This window comes from Tiliqua scincoides, chromosome 9 (genome assembly GCF_035046505.1).
Source record: "Tiliqua scincoides isolate rTilSci1 chromosome 9, rTilSci1.hap2, whole genome shotgun sequence".
Classification (NCBI taxonomy): Eukaryota; Metazoa; Chordata; class Lepidosauria; order Squamata; family Scincidae; genus Tiliqua; species Tiliqua scincoides.
The window spans coordinates 11,730,078-11,746,905 of NC_089829.1; the positions used below are offsets into that span (position 1 = coordinate 11,730,078).

At 47.1% G+C, this 16,828-nt stretch overlaps 1 protein-coding gene across 1 annotated transcript in view; it reads left to right on the forward strand.

Annotated features, from left to right (window-relative positions):
- The window catches only part of CEP104 (centrosomal protein 104), a 30,362-nt gene that overhangs the window by 4,150 nt on the left and 9,384 nt on the right, over positions 1 to 16,828 (forward strand). The window contains exons 5-18 of the mRNA XM_066637746.1: positions 932 to 994; positions 2,762 to 2,838; positions 2,968 to 3,136; positions 3,984 to 4,142; positions 4,956 to 5,189; positions 5,320 to 5,523; positions 6,472 to 6,639; positions 7,886 to 8,059; positions 9,564 to 9,740; positions 10,412 to 10,618; positions 12,977 to 13,093; positions 14,312 to 14,348; positions 15,280 to 15,361; positions 16,292 to 16,400. Coding sequence (XP_066493843.1) covers positions 932 to 994; positions 2,762 to 2,838; positions 2,968 to 3,136; positions 3,984 to 4,142; positions 4,956 to 5,189; positions 5,320 to 5,523; positions 6,472 to 6,639; positions 7,886 to 8,059; positions 9,564 to 9,740; positions 10,412 to 10,618; positions 12,977 to 13,093; positions 14,312 to 14,348; positions 15,280 to 15,361; positions 16,292 to 16,400 — 1,977 coding nt within the window. The remainder of the gene's footprint in view (positions 1 to 931; positions 995 to 2,761; positions 2,839 to 2,967; positions 3,137 to 3,983; positions 4,143 to 4,955; positions 5,190 to 5,319; positions 5,524 to 6,471; positions 6,640 to 7,885; positions 8,060 to 9,563; positions 9,741 to 10,411; positions 10,619 to 12,976; positions 13,094 to 14,311; positions 14,349 to 15,279; positions 15,362 to 16,291; positions 16,401 to 16,828) is intronic.

Below are 16,828 nucleotides of genomic sequence, written 5' to 3' on the forward strand. Positions count from 1 at the left end.
CTTTTAAAAGGTTGACCTGGGAGAACTAGGAGAAATCAAAACTTTTTTTTTTAAGTTGCCTTGAATTTGAATCCAAAATAGGTGAGGTAGCACTTTTCCATCTTAGAGTTCTGAGGAACATCCAGACTGGGCCAGCCAACCCATTAGGCATTGCCTCAGATGGCAGAATGACAGAAGCACCCTCTTCTTTCCCCTGCCTTCCTTTGCCCCCGGCCAGCCGCTGAGCCTCTATCCAGCCCGCGGTCAGCCTCTGATCCCCTGAGAGTCTCTGGCCCAGTTGACCAAACACAACGAGTTGTGCTTGTGGGGTGGGGGAATGGGGTCCATTTAAGTGTGTGCTTTGGACTGCATTGGTTGGAGAAATCTTGAACATTTGAGCCCATTTAATCATTCATCTAAGTTCAATCTCCAATATATTTATTTAAATTTTATATTAAATTTTTTTTTCCAGCCCTCGGCACTATGCCTGATGTTTGATGTGGCCCTTCGACCAAAAGGTTTAGAGACCCCTGTTCTAGGCCATGGTCTGTTTTGACACGTGCATGCGTTATCTAAAAATGAGAGTGTGCTTTTTCTTTTCCTTAAAACGATTGGGTTTTTTCTCCTCATATGCACATTTACATGGACTTAATCTAATATGTTAATGAAAATTGATAAAATCCGCAAAGATATTAGATGGCAGCAAGCATGTGGCCGATGCCAAAGGGAGGCTGAGTTTCCAGCCTTGTGGCTTTGCATGGTTCCTTGACTAGCAAAGCCAGAACGAATTGTGCAAAATGGTAAAAATAGCTGAATTGTGCAAAGTGAAACAAAAGATTTCTCTGCAAATTACCTTAATTTGCATGGCTTATACATTTCACAGAGGTGCAGAAATTCCTCCTGCTTTGCGAGGTGCAGAAATTTCTCCTTTTCTCCCCCTGTGTTTTTTCAGGTTGCTCTAGTTGCAATAAATATCATTGGAGAACCTGCAGACCACAGCACCGACACCAGCCACGTAAGTGCATGAAATAATAAAGGGGCTCCAGGAGAGGTGGGAGAAGCTGTCCCTCTGTTCTGCTGCTGTGTTGCCAGCTTGTCCTCTCTGGATCTCTGGATGCAGTTTTCATTTGGCTTCTGTTGATTCAGGGGGCTGCATCTTGTTGCCACTCACTTTGCTGTCAGTCTCTTTCACTCTGCATTCTGATACAGTTCTCAGAAGTAATTATACCAGGGGTATCAAACTCGTTTCATACCACGGGCCAAATGGCATTCATGATGCCTGCTGAGGGCCAGAAGTGATGTCGTTAGGCAGGAAGTGATGTCATTAAACAACTCAGAACCAAAAATAAGCACTTTTTCTCACTTAGGAATTCATTAACTACAAATGCAAGAAGAGAAAACATGCAAATCTTTATCTTATTCAAGATATTGGAGAGCCCAATTTTCGTGGAGGCTGCCCTTTTAGCAGTAACACCTCAGCACTGCTCAGCTGCTCAGCAGCTAAGAACCTGAGGGCCGGATAAAAAACTTCCGTGGGCCGCATCCAGCCTCCGGGCCTTATGTTTGACACCCCTGAATTATATATTTGAAGATGCTTGCAGGCCAGTCCCATGCCATTGTACTCTGAAATACGTCTCGTTGATTTGGCAGGACTGGCTTGTTGATTGCAGCCTTAGACTTGACAATCATGTTACGTACAGGTTGGTGGTCAGCAGAGGTGGTCAAATTCTGAACTGACTGCAAATGGGATCTTATTTTTTAATTCCCCCCACCCCTAAAAATCCACCCTCCCTATAGAACACCACTAAATCAGGAAGAGATCTATGCTAAGCCATTCCTCCAAAGTGCTCATTTATTATATGGCAGGGGGGTTGCATAGCGAAGCGAATTTTAAAAGAAAATTTCTTATAGTCCAGAATTCAGCCCCTCAGCTGACCACTTGGCTCTGTGTCATATGTAAATTTGGTCTGAACTCATAAGTGCTAACCAAGGTGAGATACAGCCCTAGAGAGCAGATACAGTGGGAGTTTCAAAACCAGGGGTCAGAGCTGCTCCCATCTGTGGTTAATTCATACTATGCAGGATTAGGGTGGTTGCCTTTGGTAGCCCTCTCCTTCCTGAATTTATCTCCTTCCTCTTTAAAAAGCATGGTGGCCTTCATTGCATGTTGTGGTACTGAGCACCATAAGTGAGTTGCACATTGTAGGAAAGAGGACTTGCATCTGTCTGGGCAAGCTGTCGTTTTAGTGCTCCCAAAAGACAACTTTTGCCCACTATGAATGCTTTTCTCCTGAGTAGGAGGGTTGGATGTTCCAAGGGCTCCCATGCCTATTTACACATCCTAAAAATCATAATTTTGAGCACTAGAAAGAGCTTGAGGGTGCAAAGCACTTCACTTGCATTATCTTGTTGTAATCCTTAAAATAACTCTGTAAGGATAGTAAGTCTTATTATCCCCATATTGAAGATGTGGAAGATTGGGGTTGCAAAGGGGTGGCTTGCCTAGGGCCACCTAGTGTGTCCATGAGGCAGGATTCAAACCAGGGAAATCCATATTTGCAGCTCAGGCTCTGAGCCAATATGCAAGGAGGTCCAGCTAGCAAATAGAGCATGCTCACTAGAGCCTGCCCCAGAATCCTTTGTGGTGTGCAATATATTTCCATGGCAGGCAAATCAGCACAAATAGACTTCCATGGAGGATGAAAGTTGCTGATGTAGCTACTAAGCACCATCACATTCGCCTAGTAAAATGTCCCACAATGCTTTCTTTGTCTTTTGAAAGACATCAAGAGAGAAACTGATCGACCACTATCTTGGGAACAACCTCGATGAGTCTGCCTTAGATGGAACATACAGTGGGTAAGGATGATCTTGTTGCAGGGCCCCTTCCTTTTGTGGTCATGGTTCCTGGCAAGCATATGTTTAGGGGGAAAGAGGACGAGTTGCAGCAGTGTCTTAAAATGAGTCCTCAAATATTCTTGTCCCTAGGAAGCAAGATTTGATTTCACCGCTTGACGATCTGGCTTTTGACATGTATCAGGACCCAGAAGTGGCGCAGATAATCCGCAAGCTGGATGAGAAGAAACATGACGCTGTGCGCCACGAGCATTATGATCATGCCAAGAAGCTCAAACAAGCCATTGCAGACCTGCAGAAGGTACTGCTGAGGCATGAGGATAAGGGCCCTGGCAGGAGGAGTGTGTTGCTGGGGTGCCAGTACATACAACCATGACTTTCCCATATCAGTGGGGCAGCCCAGTCTCTGGCACCTGAATGCTGCCCCACTGCTGTTACTCTCACTTTCATCAGATTTGAAAAGGAAGAGGGGGAGGAAGTGCATGGGAGAAGGGAGGGCTAGAGCGTCTCTGTGCTCTGGCACTCTAGCTGACCACTCTTCTCCACACTTCTTCCACTCCATTTCATTCTTCCTTTTCAAATTCAGGGAGCAGGAGGAGGAGAAAGGTGGAGGCCGGTGGGTCTTCCACTGGAGGCAGTGACCTCAGGGGACCATGTTAAGCCCCTAAATTCACTTTCTTCTTCAGTGGTGGTGGTTATCCAGGAGAGGTGAAGAGACAAGGGAGTTCTAGGACCTTGCTCTAAGAGTTTCGGACGTCTCTTCTCTAAAACGGAAGAAAGCAAACTGTAACAGAAGCTTCCTTGCTAGACTCTTCAAACTGAGGACTTGTTGCTCTTTTCTCTAAAGCACCGGAAATATTAGATCTAGGAGATGACAGGGGAGGTTCTTTCTGTAGAAGGACTTTTGGTAAACCCAAAGTGGCTTAGGAGACATTTTTGAGAGGAATATCAAAAGAACCTGTCAGCTCGCAGCTCCTTCTGTTTCTGAAAACGGAACAGTCATAGGCCCTTATGAAGAGGAAGGTTCTGGAACTTCCCAGGCCTTTCACCACTTCCAAGTAGTCTCCACCCAGTGAAAGGAACGTATGTCCACAATCGGTCCAGTGTTCCCAGCTTAACCAGTAACCTCTCAGCTCCCACCTTTTCAGGTTGGCGAGCGGCTGGGCCGCTATGAGGTGGAGAAGCGTTGTGCTGTCGAGAGGGAGGACTATGACCTTGCCAAACAGAAGAAGCAACAGATGGAGGAGTACCGCCTGAAAGTGTACCAGCAGCTGGAACTGCACAATCTCCTAGATCCAGATCTCATGGTGCGTGATGTTCATTGTGTGCAACTTACAAACCTGCCTGTACATTAAGACCAGCAGCAGAAGCCTTGCTGTCTTAGAAGTGAGGTTACGGGAGACAGGGCCTCCTCTGCCATAGCCCCCCGACTTGGAAATCCCTCCCTCTGCACCCCCAAGCTTCCTCACCAGTGAAAAATGTTCTCTCAAACCTTAGTGGTGAATGTCTATAACATTAGAGTGTCTTGTTGGACCAGGTAAGCTTTGGGTACATCCTGGCTAGTTTAGATCAGGTTTGAGCTGCCTTGTTGCTGTTTGGTTCTGTGTTGTGAACCACCTGGGGCACCTGAGAGGTTCCAAAAGGTAACATGTAAATATTTAAGGCTGTTGGTCCTCATCCTTCCTAAGACATCTGGGCACTCCCCCTACACTCACTACAAGGCATGCAGAGCATGCTCCTTCCCAGCTGATCTTGGTAGCTGGCCTCAACTGTTCAGCTTCTGCTTTAATACCCCCAGCAAAGGGGAGCCCTCCACTCCCCAAGGTTATTGGTTCCACAGTCAGGCTGCTCTTACCATTAAGAAATTTATTCTGATGTTTAGCTGAAATCTCCCCTCCTGTAACATACCCATTAAATTTCTGGGGCAGCAGAGAACCTACTCTCCTCTGTGGGACAGACTTCAGGTATTTGAAGAGTATTATCATGTGCACAAGCCACAGTCTTCTTGGGGCTAAATATGCCTGATCCTTAGAAACTTTCCCCATAGGACTTGTTTTCCAGACCTTTGTCCATCTCTGTTGCCCTGACTCAGTTTTTCTACACTTCTCTCATGAACTCAGGTCCGCCGGCCTCCCGATTTGCCTCTCGAACCTGTGGCTTATCCTACAGCATCTCCTCGGCAAAAGAAGTCTGTGGTTGCTCCCCAGTGGGAGAAGACAGAGCCAGAGTCTCCTGAGCCATTGCCTGTTGAAAAGCCACCAGAAGCTCCATCTCCCGAACCTGTTGCGATTCAGCCTTTCTCTCCCCCTGCAGCCCAAGCACCCATCTCTGCCGCAGCTTTCCCAAAGATCAATGTAAGTTTGTGTTCCCCTCAAAGGAAGCCTACAGTTGGCCAGTGGTGATACAACCATGCCAGACTGGGAACTCCCTTCCACGATGTCTTTCTGCTATGCTCCTTCCACACTGTCTGTTTTTCAATGCTAGGTGGAATTCTTGCCCTATGACGAGAGGCCTCTCCCAGCTATTCGCAAGCAGCAGGAGGAAGGCTTTGCCTGCTTGGAGCCCGAGGTGAATGAGGAGGACCTTGGGGACACTCCCAGAAGCGGCATCACCGGGGAGCCAGAGCCGTTGACGGAGAAGGCCTTGCGAGAGGCTGGTCCAGCCCTTGAAGTTTTTGGAGATGTCTTGGTAAAGACTTGAGAAGTTTGGCTGAGCGGTAGGGCCAGCGTCTTGCATAGAGGAAACACAAGGTTCAGGCCCCACAAGCTACTACTAAAGCTCAATCTGTGGTGGAGTGGGGGGAGATGCCACTGACCAGCAGCCTCCTCAAGGCTATTCAATCTTGAAAAAAGGGAAAAGTATGAGACCCACATCAACTTTGTGCATCAACAACTTCAATACCGGCCAGCCCACAAGCCTTTCTGCACTTTTTCCACCCCCTCTGCTTGGAGGGAAGAATTCTCCATTGTGCCAACTTGTCTTTCCTGCAGAATGTCAGAGTCCTGCCAGATCAGGCCAAAGGCTCCTCTAGCCCAGCATTCGCTTCCCACAGGGACCAACCAGCTGCTTCTGGAAAGTCCATAGGGAGAAGGCAAACACCCCTCTCCTGTCCTGGCTCCCCTGCAACTGGTATCCAGAGGAACCTGGACATAGCACACAGCCTTTGACTAGCAGCCATTGGGAGACTTGTGCTCTGTAAATTAATCTAAGGGCCCAGTCCTAACCAACTTTCCCGCACTGATGCAGCTGCAGTGGAGCCTCAACACAAGGGAACAAACTTCCCCTTACCTTGAGGAGGCCTCTGTGACTGCTCCTCAACCATAGGATGCAGCACAAGCCCCATTGGCACAGCTGCATCAGTGCTAGAAAGTTGGATTGGCCCCTAAGCCATTTGCAAAAGACATCCAAGTAGCAGTCATCGCCGGCTCTTACACCAGCAGCAAAGTATAAGGAATAAATGAATAACCTAAGGAAAGGGGTGAGCCCTGCCAGGGGAAGCGGTCATGCCCGTTTCTCCTCAATGTAGCGTGTAACTCAAGGGCCCTGAGCTTAGGAGAGTGGAATGCTGGGAATTCACCTTCATGTGGCTTTGTCATCTTGTGGCTGTTTCAAGCCTCAGCCTTTTGTCTTTGTCAGGTTGCTGGGGCATATTCCAAAACATGGTCCTACCGCGAAGACTCCTTGCTCGCAATCTACAAAAAGATGATGGAAGCACCCGTGAGCTTGCCAAAGGACGACCTGAAGAACCTGCTCCGGGGTGCCGTTTTTCTCATCGTGAGAGCCATTAAAGACATTGTCTCCTCTGTGAGTAAAATCTCGAAGAGGGTGGGGAACCTATAAATTGACCCTCATCACCTTAACATTATAGCTCTCCCATTTGTTATCCTGTTCATTCTCGTTATTTCTGGGCTTCATCCAGAGTTTGACCTTCAAACCTATACGTGACCTAGGAGCAGAGTATTTTAATGACGACTCCCTCCCCAATATGAACCTGTCTGAGTCTTGATTTTAACATTGGGGATCTTGCTCTCCCATCACTATTAGATGTTTGATGGGCAGGCACAGAGACAGGGCCTTTTCTGTGGTGGTGCCTCAGCTTTGGAACACTCTCCTGGGCAGGGCACACCCTTTTAGTAATGCAAAAATGAGGCAGTTGTCTCAGGTGGTGGGTTATCCAACAGCTAGGTAGGAGCAAATGAGCACCTGGCTGAACCACCTGGCCACTGCCTGACTCAGATTTACAAAGGAGGGAGGAGGCCAAAGGGTCTTCTCTCCCCTTTTGAAACCCAAGTTAAGTGGGGGGGGGGGTGCATGGTGTTGGGCAAATAGTATTTGTCATCCAATTTCAGTCCCCTGAAGATACTGCTGGGGTGGGGAGATCCACTTGACTTCATCATTGCTTATATTTCTCAGGGTTCTTGGATGTCAGTTGGAGCCTACACAGAAGGGTCCAGATTTGTGGCCAAACAGCCAGGGAATGCTGTGGGTGCCTCTCCTTGTGTAAAGCTAAACCCCCTGAGATGAGCACAATGTTCACTTATTATTATACTTAATCACAGCATATTTTGAGCAAGATCTAGCTGTGATGATGGTTATTTTTATTATTTATGTACCGCTCTTCAACTAAGAGGTTTACAGAGAAAAATCAAGCAAATTTCAATCTAAAAAGGTGTAGAAGAAAAAGCCACTGGAAAAGATATTGTGCTGGGGTGAAGGGGGACAGTTGCTGCCTCCAAAGTGCCTCTTTGCTTAGTTAGCAAGGCAGTTACATCAGCACTTATATCAGCAATGAGAGAAAATGGGGAAAAAGAATAGCCACAAGTGCTTTATCTTTTCTTCCCTGGGAAAGTACTCCACCAGCCACAGATCGGTTTGCCTGCCTTCTCCTGCCCGTTTTCTGCCTTTTTGAGTTCAGGTGACCAGAACCACACATGGTTTTCCACAAGTGGCCGCACTGTAGATTGGCTGCTGATTATAGAAAGCAAAGCCGCATAGTTTGGGCTTCATTGTAAACACATATAACAATCTCTCACTACTTTTGTTCTGGCAGGTCTTTCATGCTTCCCTGAAGCTCCTGAAAATGATCATCACTCAGTACATCCCCAAGCATAAACTTGGGAAGCAGGAGACAGCCCACTGCGTGGAAAGGACCTTTCCCAACCTACTTGCCAGGACAGGGGACTCCTCTGCCCGTCTTCGTGTTGCTGCTGCCAACTTCATCCAGGTCAGTGTCTCTGCAGACACCATGTTTTGGATTTAGGCTGGGCGAGAGAGGTTGTAGTAGGCCTCAAGAAAGGAATTAAGTCTCTGATGAGTTGAAAGACCTGCAGCTTCCTTGCTCAGATGCTGAGGACACCCTGTAATGGGGTAGGGAGTTCCCACAGTTCTGTATTGGGTTAGTGTTATAGAACTGCAGTGGAAATGACTGGCGGTTGACTCCAGACAAACAAAAGATAATTAACTTGTGGGCTTCACTTCCCTGGTGCTGCGATGTCCTTAGACTTTGATGGGCATTTACCTGATCCTCAACTTTGGAGAAGAGATCTATTAACACTGATTAGTCAGAAGACTGAGATGGAGCCCGCAGGTTCAGTATACTTCTGTTGGGGGGGGGGCAGGGAACAGTATAGGCCCACTCTTTCTCCTGCCTCCACAGTGAATGGCTTCAGGGCTGCACATTTGAAAATGACCACTCTTAAAAACCTGATTTCAGTAAACACAAGCATTCCATTTAGTGATTGTGGCTTATAACCACTTAGAGACTGATCCGCCTTGCAAAAGTCTAATATGCCTCTGTGTCATTTTGGTCTTCCTCCCCTCATCCTTATTACTGACCTTTCTGGGTTTTGGCGCATGGCCTTGTGAGCAGATTTCACCCCAGTTGGTGCCACGATAATAAGTCCTGTGCAAGTACCTCTCATTTTACATGGGCTTCATTTAGATGTTTTTGAAATAAGGATCTGTCAAAATACCAAACCTAATTTTCATGTGCAAATTTTCAAAATAACACGGTAAAACTTCCCGATGCTCCTGCACATTTGACCGACTTTGTGTACCTTTTTATGTTTAATTTACGTATTTTTGAAATACGTGTTGATTTTCAAGATTGTAACCCCTGCATAAAACAAGAGGTGTATTATCTCGATGGAATACTTGCAACAAACCCTACAAGTCAGTGTTCTTCTGCCCATGTTGCAGCTGAGAGGTGCAGCTCGCCTGAGGCCACCGAGTGAGCTTGTGGCTGACCTGCAGCTCAGTCTCTTACTGCTCAATCCTATGCATGCCTACCCAGAAACAAGTTCCATTCAGTTCAATGGGATTTACTCCTAGAGTAAGTGTGTATAAGATTGCAACCTCAGGCACAGTATTACACCAGCTCTTTTATATGCTAGATACTGGTGTTTTGCGTGTAAAAGGGAAGAGGCCCAAGTTGTGGCAGGTGATTTTGTCCTTGGGAGAGAGTGAGAGGAACATGATGCTGGACAGCTGGAGGGTGAGATTGGGGCACAGGTGACTGCTGGGGAATGTCACCGTTAGAAAAGCTGTTTGTTGCAAGTGACCAAAGCCGATATGCTCCCCTCCTTGGCATATGAAATAAAACCATCAACTTTTATGACTGATAAACCTTTCCACTTGGGACAAGTACCTCTCAGCTGTGCTGGCCTTTTCGAGCCACCCGTTAATTTGTTCACCATGTTAGCGCATTCTCATTTTCTTTTTCTTCCCAGGAAATGGCACTCTGCAATGAAGTGAAACCTCTCCAGATCATACCTGTGCACCTGGTGCAGCCCCTGAAGCCAAATTCCCCGACACACCTGGCCATGAGCCAGGTGGAACTAGTGGAGCGCTTGCTGAAAGATCTCGGGACAGAGAACTCCGGTTTTACTGTAGACAACGTCATGAAGGTAAGGTCTCTGTCACCTCTGGTTTGCTTTTTCAATGTTCACTTTGTCCTAATCCTAAAATTTGGGCAAAGTAGCAGCATTTTCCCTCCAAAGATATGCAGTGTCCCCTGCCTGAGCTATTGATTTATTTTTAAGTGTGGATGCTGCTTTTTCAATGGGGCTCACAACAGCCAACAAAAATGTACTTAGCAGTATTAAATTTAAAAAAGCATGACAACATTGACAACAGAAGAACCACACAGAATGTTATATCAGGTTCCCAGATGATTTCAGATTGAAGACTTATCTAAAAAGAACTGTCTGCACCAGCCTGTGGAATGCATCTGCTGGCCTATCCATTCCTTTTACGCACACACTCTTGCACACACGTGCTTGTCCTCCACTTTGTAATATAAACTGCACAAAGTTTTAAAACATGTTTAATTTTTTTTAACATGATTTAAACAATTTAAACTTCTCCGTTTCAAAATTGCTCTGGAGGTGGGAGTTGGTGACGTCACAGGTGCTAGCTAATAGGGTCTTTGCACAGCCAGTTTTCCCCTGAAATGCCAGAAACTTGCAGAATCAGTTTTTTTTTCCTCCCAGAGTCTACTTCAAGACAGAAAAAATGTGCACTTGTCTTTAAGGACAGTGAAGGCACACTAAAAATGCTACATTTTTTTTTGCCTTAGTTTGCTTCTGGAGCTCTGGAACACCGAGTGTATGAGGTCCGAGAAACGGCCCTGCGGATCATTTTCGATATGTACCGGCAGCACCGAGCTGTCATCCTGGAGTACCTTCCCCCTGATGATGCCAACACACGCAAGAACGTTCTCTACAAGACACTTTTCGATGGCTTTGCTAAAATAGATGGCAAACTCACAGAAGCTGAAATGAAGGTGAGGCCGCGGTGCTCCAGAGATGGTACTCAGTCCTTCCTTGGACTGTCCGGGCTGCATGCATGGCCATCTGGTGGGCAAGCTATCAAGCACAGCTCCAGTGATCAGGTGTGATGGAATTATGTGCTTAATCCAACAAGAAATTGTAAGCCCAAGGAGAATACTGGCGGCTGTGTGTGACACAAAAATCAGGATCAACCTGATTTTCACCCGACCCCTGACATCGGCATGTTGGACAGTCACATTTCCAGAAGCATCTGCATGCGTAGAGCCCCAACTTAAGTAGGAGTTGAGATGAGCCCAGCTGGATAGGACCAAAGATCAAACTAGACAGGAGCCCAAACTTCCCCCAGCTCCCAGCCAGATTCCTTCAGGAATCCAACTAGCAGGGCACAAAGGCACATTCTCTTCTGCTGTTGCTCACCAGCCACCAGTATTTGGTGGCTGTCGCAAACTTAGGAGGGTTTGGGGTGCTCAGAGTTCTTGGTTCTCAAACTCTAAAGCCCTCAAGGCCCCCTCCCCGTCCAGTAGTACTGCCACCGCCCTGGATGTGCCAGTGCCTCAGTCCAGGGTCACTGAGACCCTCTAGGCTAAACTCTGTCCCTTGCAGGCACTGAGCGCTTTCTCCAGTTAAAGCTTCAGTCCTCAAGTTACTAGACCTCAGTGAGCACTTGGTAGCTTGCTGAACGGCTAGGCAGGATTCTGAACCTTTGTCCTCAAAAGACAATGAAACAGCTTAGTAAAAGGTATTTTAGTTTATTAAGTACATAAGGTTACATAAAGTTACAGTAAGGCAGCAAATGCTAGAGGCATAAACATCTAGGAAACATATCAGCAATAAAATAATAAAGCTAGCTGGCTATCTCTATTAATCCCTATCTCTCACCTGGGTCAGTTACTCTTGTAGATCTCTTAGCTCCAGGCTACCTGTGAGGCCAGATGCCCATGGTGGACAATGGAGCTCACAGCGTGCAGGATGTTGCACCCAAAAAACTCTGCCCAAGAAGAACCGGTCACACCCCTTGGGGCACTCATTAGTATATTTCCTATGCTAATAGTACTGAGGTGACTTCATACTTATTTAGACTGTCCAATCAGAAACTTTTGAGGACAGAACCTTCTCAGAGTGGGTCTGGTTGCTAGCCCTCCTAGTTCTTACCCCTCCCAACTGGAGATCCATAGCTGCATTCCATTCCACTTGATCAGGCGCCCCTCAGTCTACTGAGGTGTTAAACATTCCAATGGGTTGTAATTCTTGTTGTCTGTCCTTTCTGGCCAGCAAAGGAGAGACAACAATCTTTTTGTTTGTTTACTCACATTCTTGCAGCTAGGAACTGCTTGCCACTTCTCCGTTACTGACTTAGTTTGGTTCAGGCTTCACATGCTAACCTAGGCCTAAACTGTACATATTCATGACAGTTGCATACTGATTTGACACATGGAGGTTCCATTAAGCCACAGAGATTAAAGCCACTCATTGTCAGACTCTCTTTCTCCATGAGTTTGTCCAAGAAGCTTTCCAAGTCATCCAGTCTACTATCCATTGCCATATCTTATGGTAGCAAGTTCCATAGGTTAATGATACTCTGTACAAAGCAAGTTCTCCTCCTGTCAGTCCCAAGTCTCCCACCTGTCAGTTTCATGGGGTGAGCTCTGGTTAGTGTGGTGGGAAGGAGGAAACAAAACTTCTCCCTGCTCACACTGTTTATTGCTTTATAAGCCCCAGTTGTGTGCCTGAGTTGCCTTTCTTCTGAGCTGAAGAGCCTCATGCGCTTGAGCCTCTCCTTGCATGGAAGATGCTCCAGCTGCACACTCCAATTTTGTAAGCTACCAATTTGCTCAGTATGTGACCATGACATCCAGTGCGCCATCAGTAGGGCTGAGCAAGCCCAATCCTGATCACGCATAGCCTCAGCTGTCAGTTGCTTCTCACCGTCTAAATAAAATGAGGCTTTTTTATGAATGGTGCCATCAGTGTATATAATGGTTTACTATGGGTGAAAAGACAGATCCCTTCCTCAAGGAATTTACAGTCAAGCTATAGGGAATCCAGGGGACAACAGAGGTGGAGGGAGATGGACATAGGAAATGTGCACATAAAGTTTTTCCATTACACATACTTAAGCTTAGTTACAGTAGGGAGGAGAGTGACACAGGATGCCAAAGGCCTCGCAAGACAGGTGGGCTTCAAGAAGGAATTTGAAGGAAGTGAGCAAGGAGGCATCCCTTTATGTTCTGTAGTCTTGAGAAATGTATTCAATATCAGGTAGCCCTATTACCAATTCTGCCAGCAGGCCCCGTTAGTTAGGGGTTCTGATCCACAGCACAACCACCTTCAGCTGTGCACTTTCTTCACAGGCCCAAAAAAAGACAGCTTCTGAAGAAGTTGAGAAGCAGAAGAAAGAGGAGATCAAAGCTCTGCAAGGTCAGCTGGCCGCTCTGAAGGAGCTGCAAACGGAAGCACACGCTGCAAAGGTAACTGAGGGCAGCTGAGGGCTTTGCATGCTTTGGAATGGCTCTGCCTCATGGTGGGAAAGAGTAACCTCCACTGTTTTCTACCTAGAGGTCCACAGATCTCCTCTTGCTAGCCAAGCATCTATCTGCCCCTCCCCCAGCATTCCCCACTTCCCCCACACACAAGCATGCACACCAGATTTACACAAACACATGCACAAAAGGAGCTGTCTCCTTTTGACTGAACAAGGCGGGCCCCCCATACACAGAGCATGCCTGTTGAAAGGTGTATCAGAGTTCCCTCTCCCTTGAGGATAATTGCTTTCCGCTAGCAAAACATGACCCCTGTGTGTGTACAATGAACAATTTTAGGACAATGTGTGTCCTTTTAGGGCAGGGGTTGGCAACCTATGTCCCATGGGCCAGATCAAGCCCAGCACCCAAAGTCATCCAGCCAATGCAGAGCTCCCAGGAGTTGACAACCCAGATATTCAGCAATGACATCATCACCAAAGGTCCAGCCCCTTTGCCAGAAAAGTTGCCAACCCCTTGTTTAGGGAGTCAGGTGATTTGGTCTGTCTAACCCACGATTCACTGCTCTAGCCATTGCCAGAACATTGAGTGTTCTGTAAAGATGAAAACCCTGTGCTAGTTGCATCCAGTCCCCCCTTGGAAGACAAACCTTCACTCTAAACAGCTTCTCCACACCAGCTCCACAGAACCGAACTCACCTTACTTTGTCTCACCTACACTTGCGGTCCATAACCACCAGATCATCTTCAACCACATCCTCTTCCTGTGGCCCTTTGCCTCACTCCCGAATTGGCCTTTTCAGCCACACTAGACGCTGTTCCAGAACCACCATTCAGAGCGCGATACCATAGTCTTTTCGAGATTGAAGGTCGCCAACACTTGCCTCATCCATCTGTCCAATCTCCCATGCGTGAGCCGTCTCGTGTTTCTCCACTCTTCACCCATCCATGCCCAAATTGGACCCTACTGCAGCCTGTCCTAGTGCTTATCGAAGGTGCAGGGTTGGTACTAGGATTTTGTATGATCCTGGAGAAAAACCCTGAGAACTGAAGGAGCAGTTGAGGTGAATGGACAGATGAAGGTAGGCACCCCTGACTAAGCCACTGCCTTAGTTGGTCTCATGGATGATCTGACCCTGCATATTCCTCTTTAAATGAAGATGAGGGATTTGGTCACCTGTTTGTTTTGTTTGTTTACTTCTCTTAGGAGAAAGAAAGTGATCTTCCAAAATCCAAGGTCCAAGGTAGGTTTTTAAAAAAAATGTTAGAACATGATACATGAAAGCCATGGTACCCTTGGAGTGTTTGGGATGATGAGGCAGTTACTGGGGCACTGAATGCAGGATGTTCTACATACAAAGCCAAGCCTCCTAAGAAAGGAGGGCAAAAATCTAAATTGGGCAACTGCATTCCACACTGCAGCTTCACTTGATGCTCTTAATTTGGAAAGAATTGTATAGGCTTGAGTGCATGGAAAATGCAGTTCCCTTCCACAAATGTATTCCCTTGAGAGCAGGCAGGACTGGCTTTAGCCCTATTGCACTGATTCAGCGCAATCTGGCCCTGCTCATGGGGGGTGGGATGCACTGTGGCGGAGAACAGGCCGCCCACACCCACAGCCAGATGCAGGGGAGGGCACCAGGACACAGGTTGTGTCTGTTGTCTTGTGTGCCCCCTGAAGCATTTGGTGGGCCATTGTGAGATACAGGAAGCTGGACTAAATGGGCCTTTGGCCTGATCCAGTGGGGCTATTCTTATGTTCACAACCAGCACTTCACATGGTGGTTAACCTCCATGCAGAGGTTGGCATGGCCAGCGGAGCTCTCATGCAGCCTCTCCACCCACCCCTGGGTCAAATAGCACCAAAATGGTCCCCAGGAAGCAGTTGGCAATTACATCATTACGTCACCACCACCTGCTTCCAGGCGCTGTGCTTCACGTAGGGTGCCATCAGCCCCAGGTTCATTGCTGCTGTCGCTACTCCCAGTGAGTGGGGCTCCCACAAAAATGTTTACCATTGGGCCCTGCAGCTCCTAAGGCCAGCCCTGCTTGGAAGATTTCCGGATTCCTTCTTCCCTGTCCCCAAAGGATGACTGTTGCGCAGATATTCAGCATTTTGTCCAGGCAGGCCTGGTAGCAAAGTGGTGTAATGCTGAATTTTGATTTTTCCCTCAGGCGAGTCATCCAAAAAATCCCCTCAGCCTGCGCCAATGGAGGCACTGGATGATCATTCATCAGTCGCAAATTACCTTGACAAGTGAGTAGGGGCTCAACCAAACAGCATGTAAACAAGGTGTTGAGGAAGCCGAAACTGCCTGCCTTTTTATGGAGAAGTGTTTAAAAGGAAGCAAGATTTTGTTTTCAGAGGAAATAGATAGAATAGGTGCAAATTCAAAGCATGCATCATTTATATTGTGCCCCCCTCTGGAACTTGAGGGATGATCTCAGTCTCCTAAAGACTCTCCAGGGCTGTTTATGTTCTGCACCAGTTCCGTTCTTCATGAATCACCCCAAAAAGAAACCATTTAAGATGTCTTCATGTTAGCTTCACTACGCGTTAGCTTGTCTCATTTGCATTCTTATTTTAAATCTCTCTGGTGGAGTTTGCTGCAAGGCTGAGCGATAAGCGGAGAGATTTTGGTTGGAGTGGGGAAAAAGAACTTAAATCCAGCAAGGCACAAGCCTTGTGTTCAAAAAGGAAAGAACCCAGCTGCCCCACCATGAAAGCCTGAGAAGGCTGTGTTGTGAAAATCTAAGAAGAGACGTTCTGGAATAATGATCCTCTCTTCCAGCATCCTCTTTCCCAAAGTGCCCAGGCAGCTGCCTCTGGGGGAAGTCCAAAGCAAGAGAAAAGGCATCCCTCTCTCCTGGTGCCACTTCCCTGCAACTGGTATTCAGAACCAGTCTGTGTCTAAACCTGAATGCCATAGCGATTGATTGTCTCATCTTCTTCTATGAATTTTAAAGCCTCACAAGCCTAGTGGCCATCACCATATCTTGTGTCAGCAAGTTCCACAAGCTAATTCTGTGCTACGTGAAGAAGTGCCTCCTTTTGTCCATCCTAAATCTCCCGCCACTCAGCTGGCACCCATTGGATGACCCTGGCATTGTGGGAGGGGGAAGGGAAACTTCCATTTGATTGACCTGCTTTAAGATCTCTCCTTCCATTGTTCTTCCTCAACCGCAGTCTCTGCATTTTCTGTGGTGAAAGGGATGAATCCTTCACAGAGGAAGGTCTAGACCTCCACTACTGGAAGCGGTGCCCCATGCTAGCAAGATGTGATCACTGCAAACAGGTGAGGCTTCAACATCACTACTAAGCTATCACAAGCAGTTGGATGTTTAAGCTTGTCTATAAGCTTGCCAGATAGATATATTTCTGGGGGGGGGGGGATGGTTAACCCAAGACCTACTGGATCCTGCAGTGGGATTCCAAATGCCGTCTCTCCCCTTACCCATTGCGGCACAGGCTCTACCCACCACTCTCCTCTACACTTCCTCTTTCTTTCTTTTCCCCTCTTTCTTTCCAAATCTGAAGATTAAGAAGAGGAGAGACAGGAAGACTCCCTCCTTACCAATCCAATTCCTGCAGTTATCCCCTTGTCGACAGCAATTTTTTTCTTTCCATTTCTTCCATTAAGTAGTTCTTTCATTGCATAGTCCACAGGGGGTTCAGTTCCAGACACACACACTCCACAGGTACTGGAAACCACAGATACTGCGG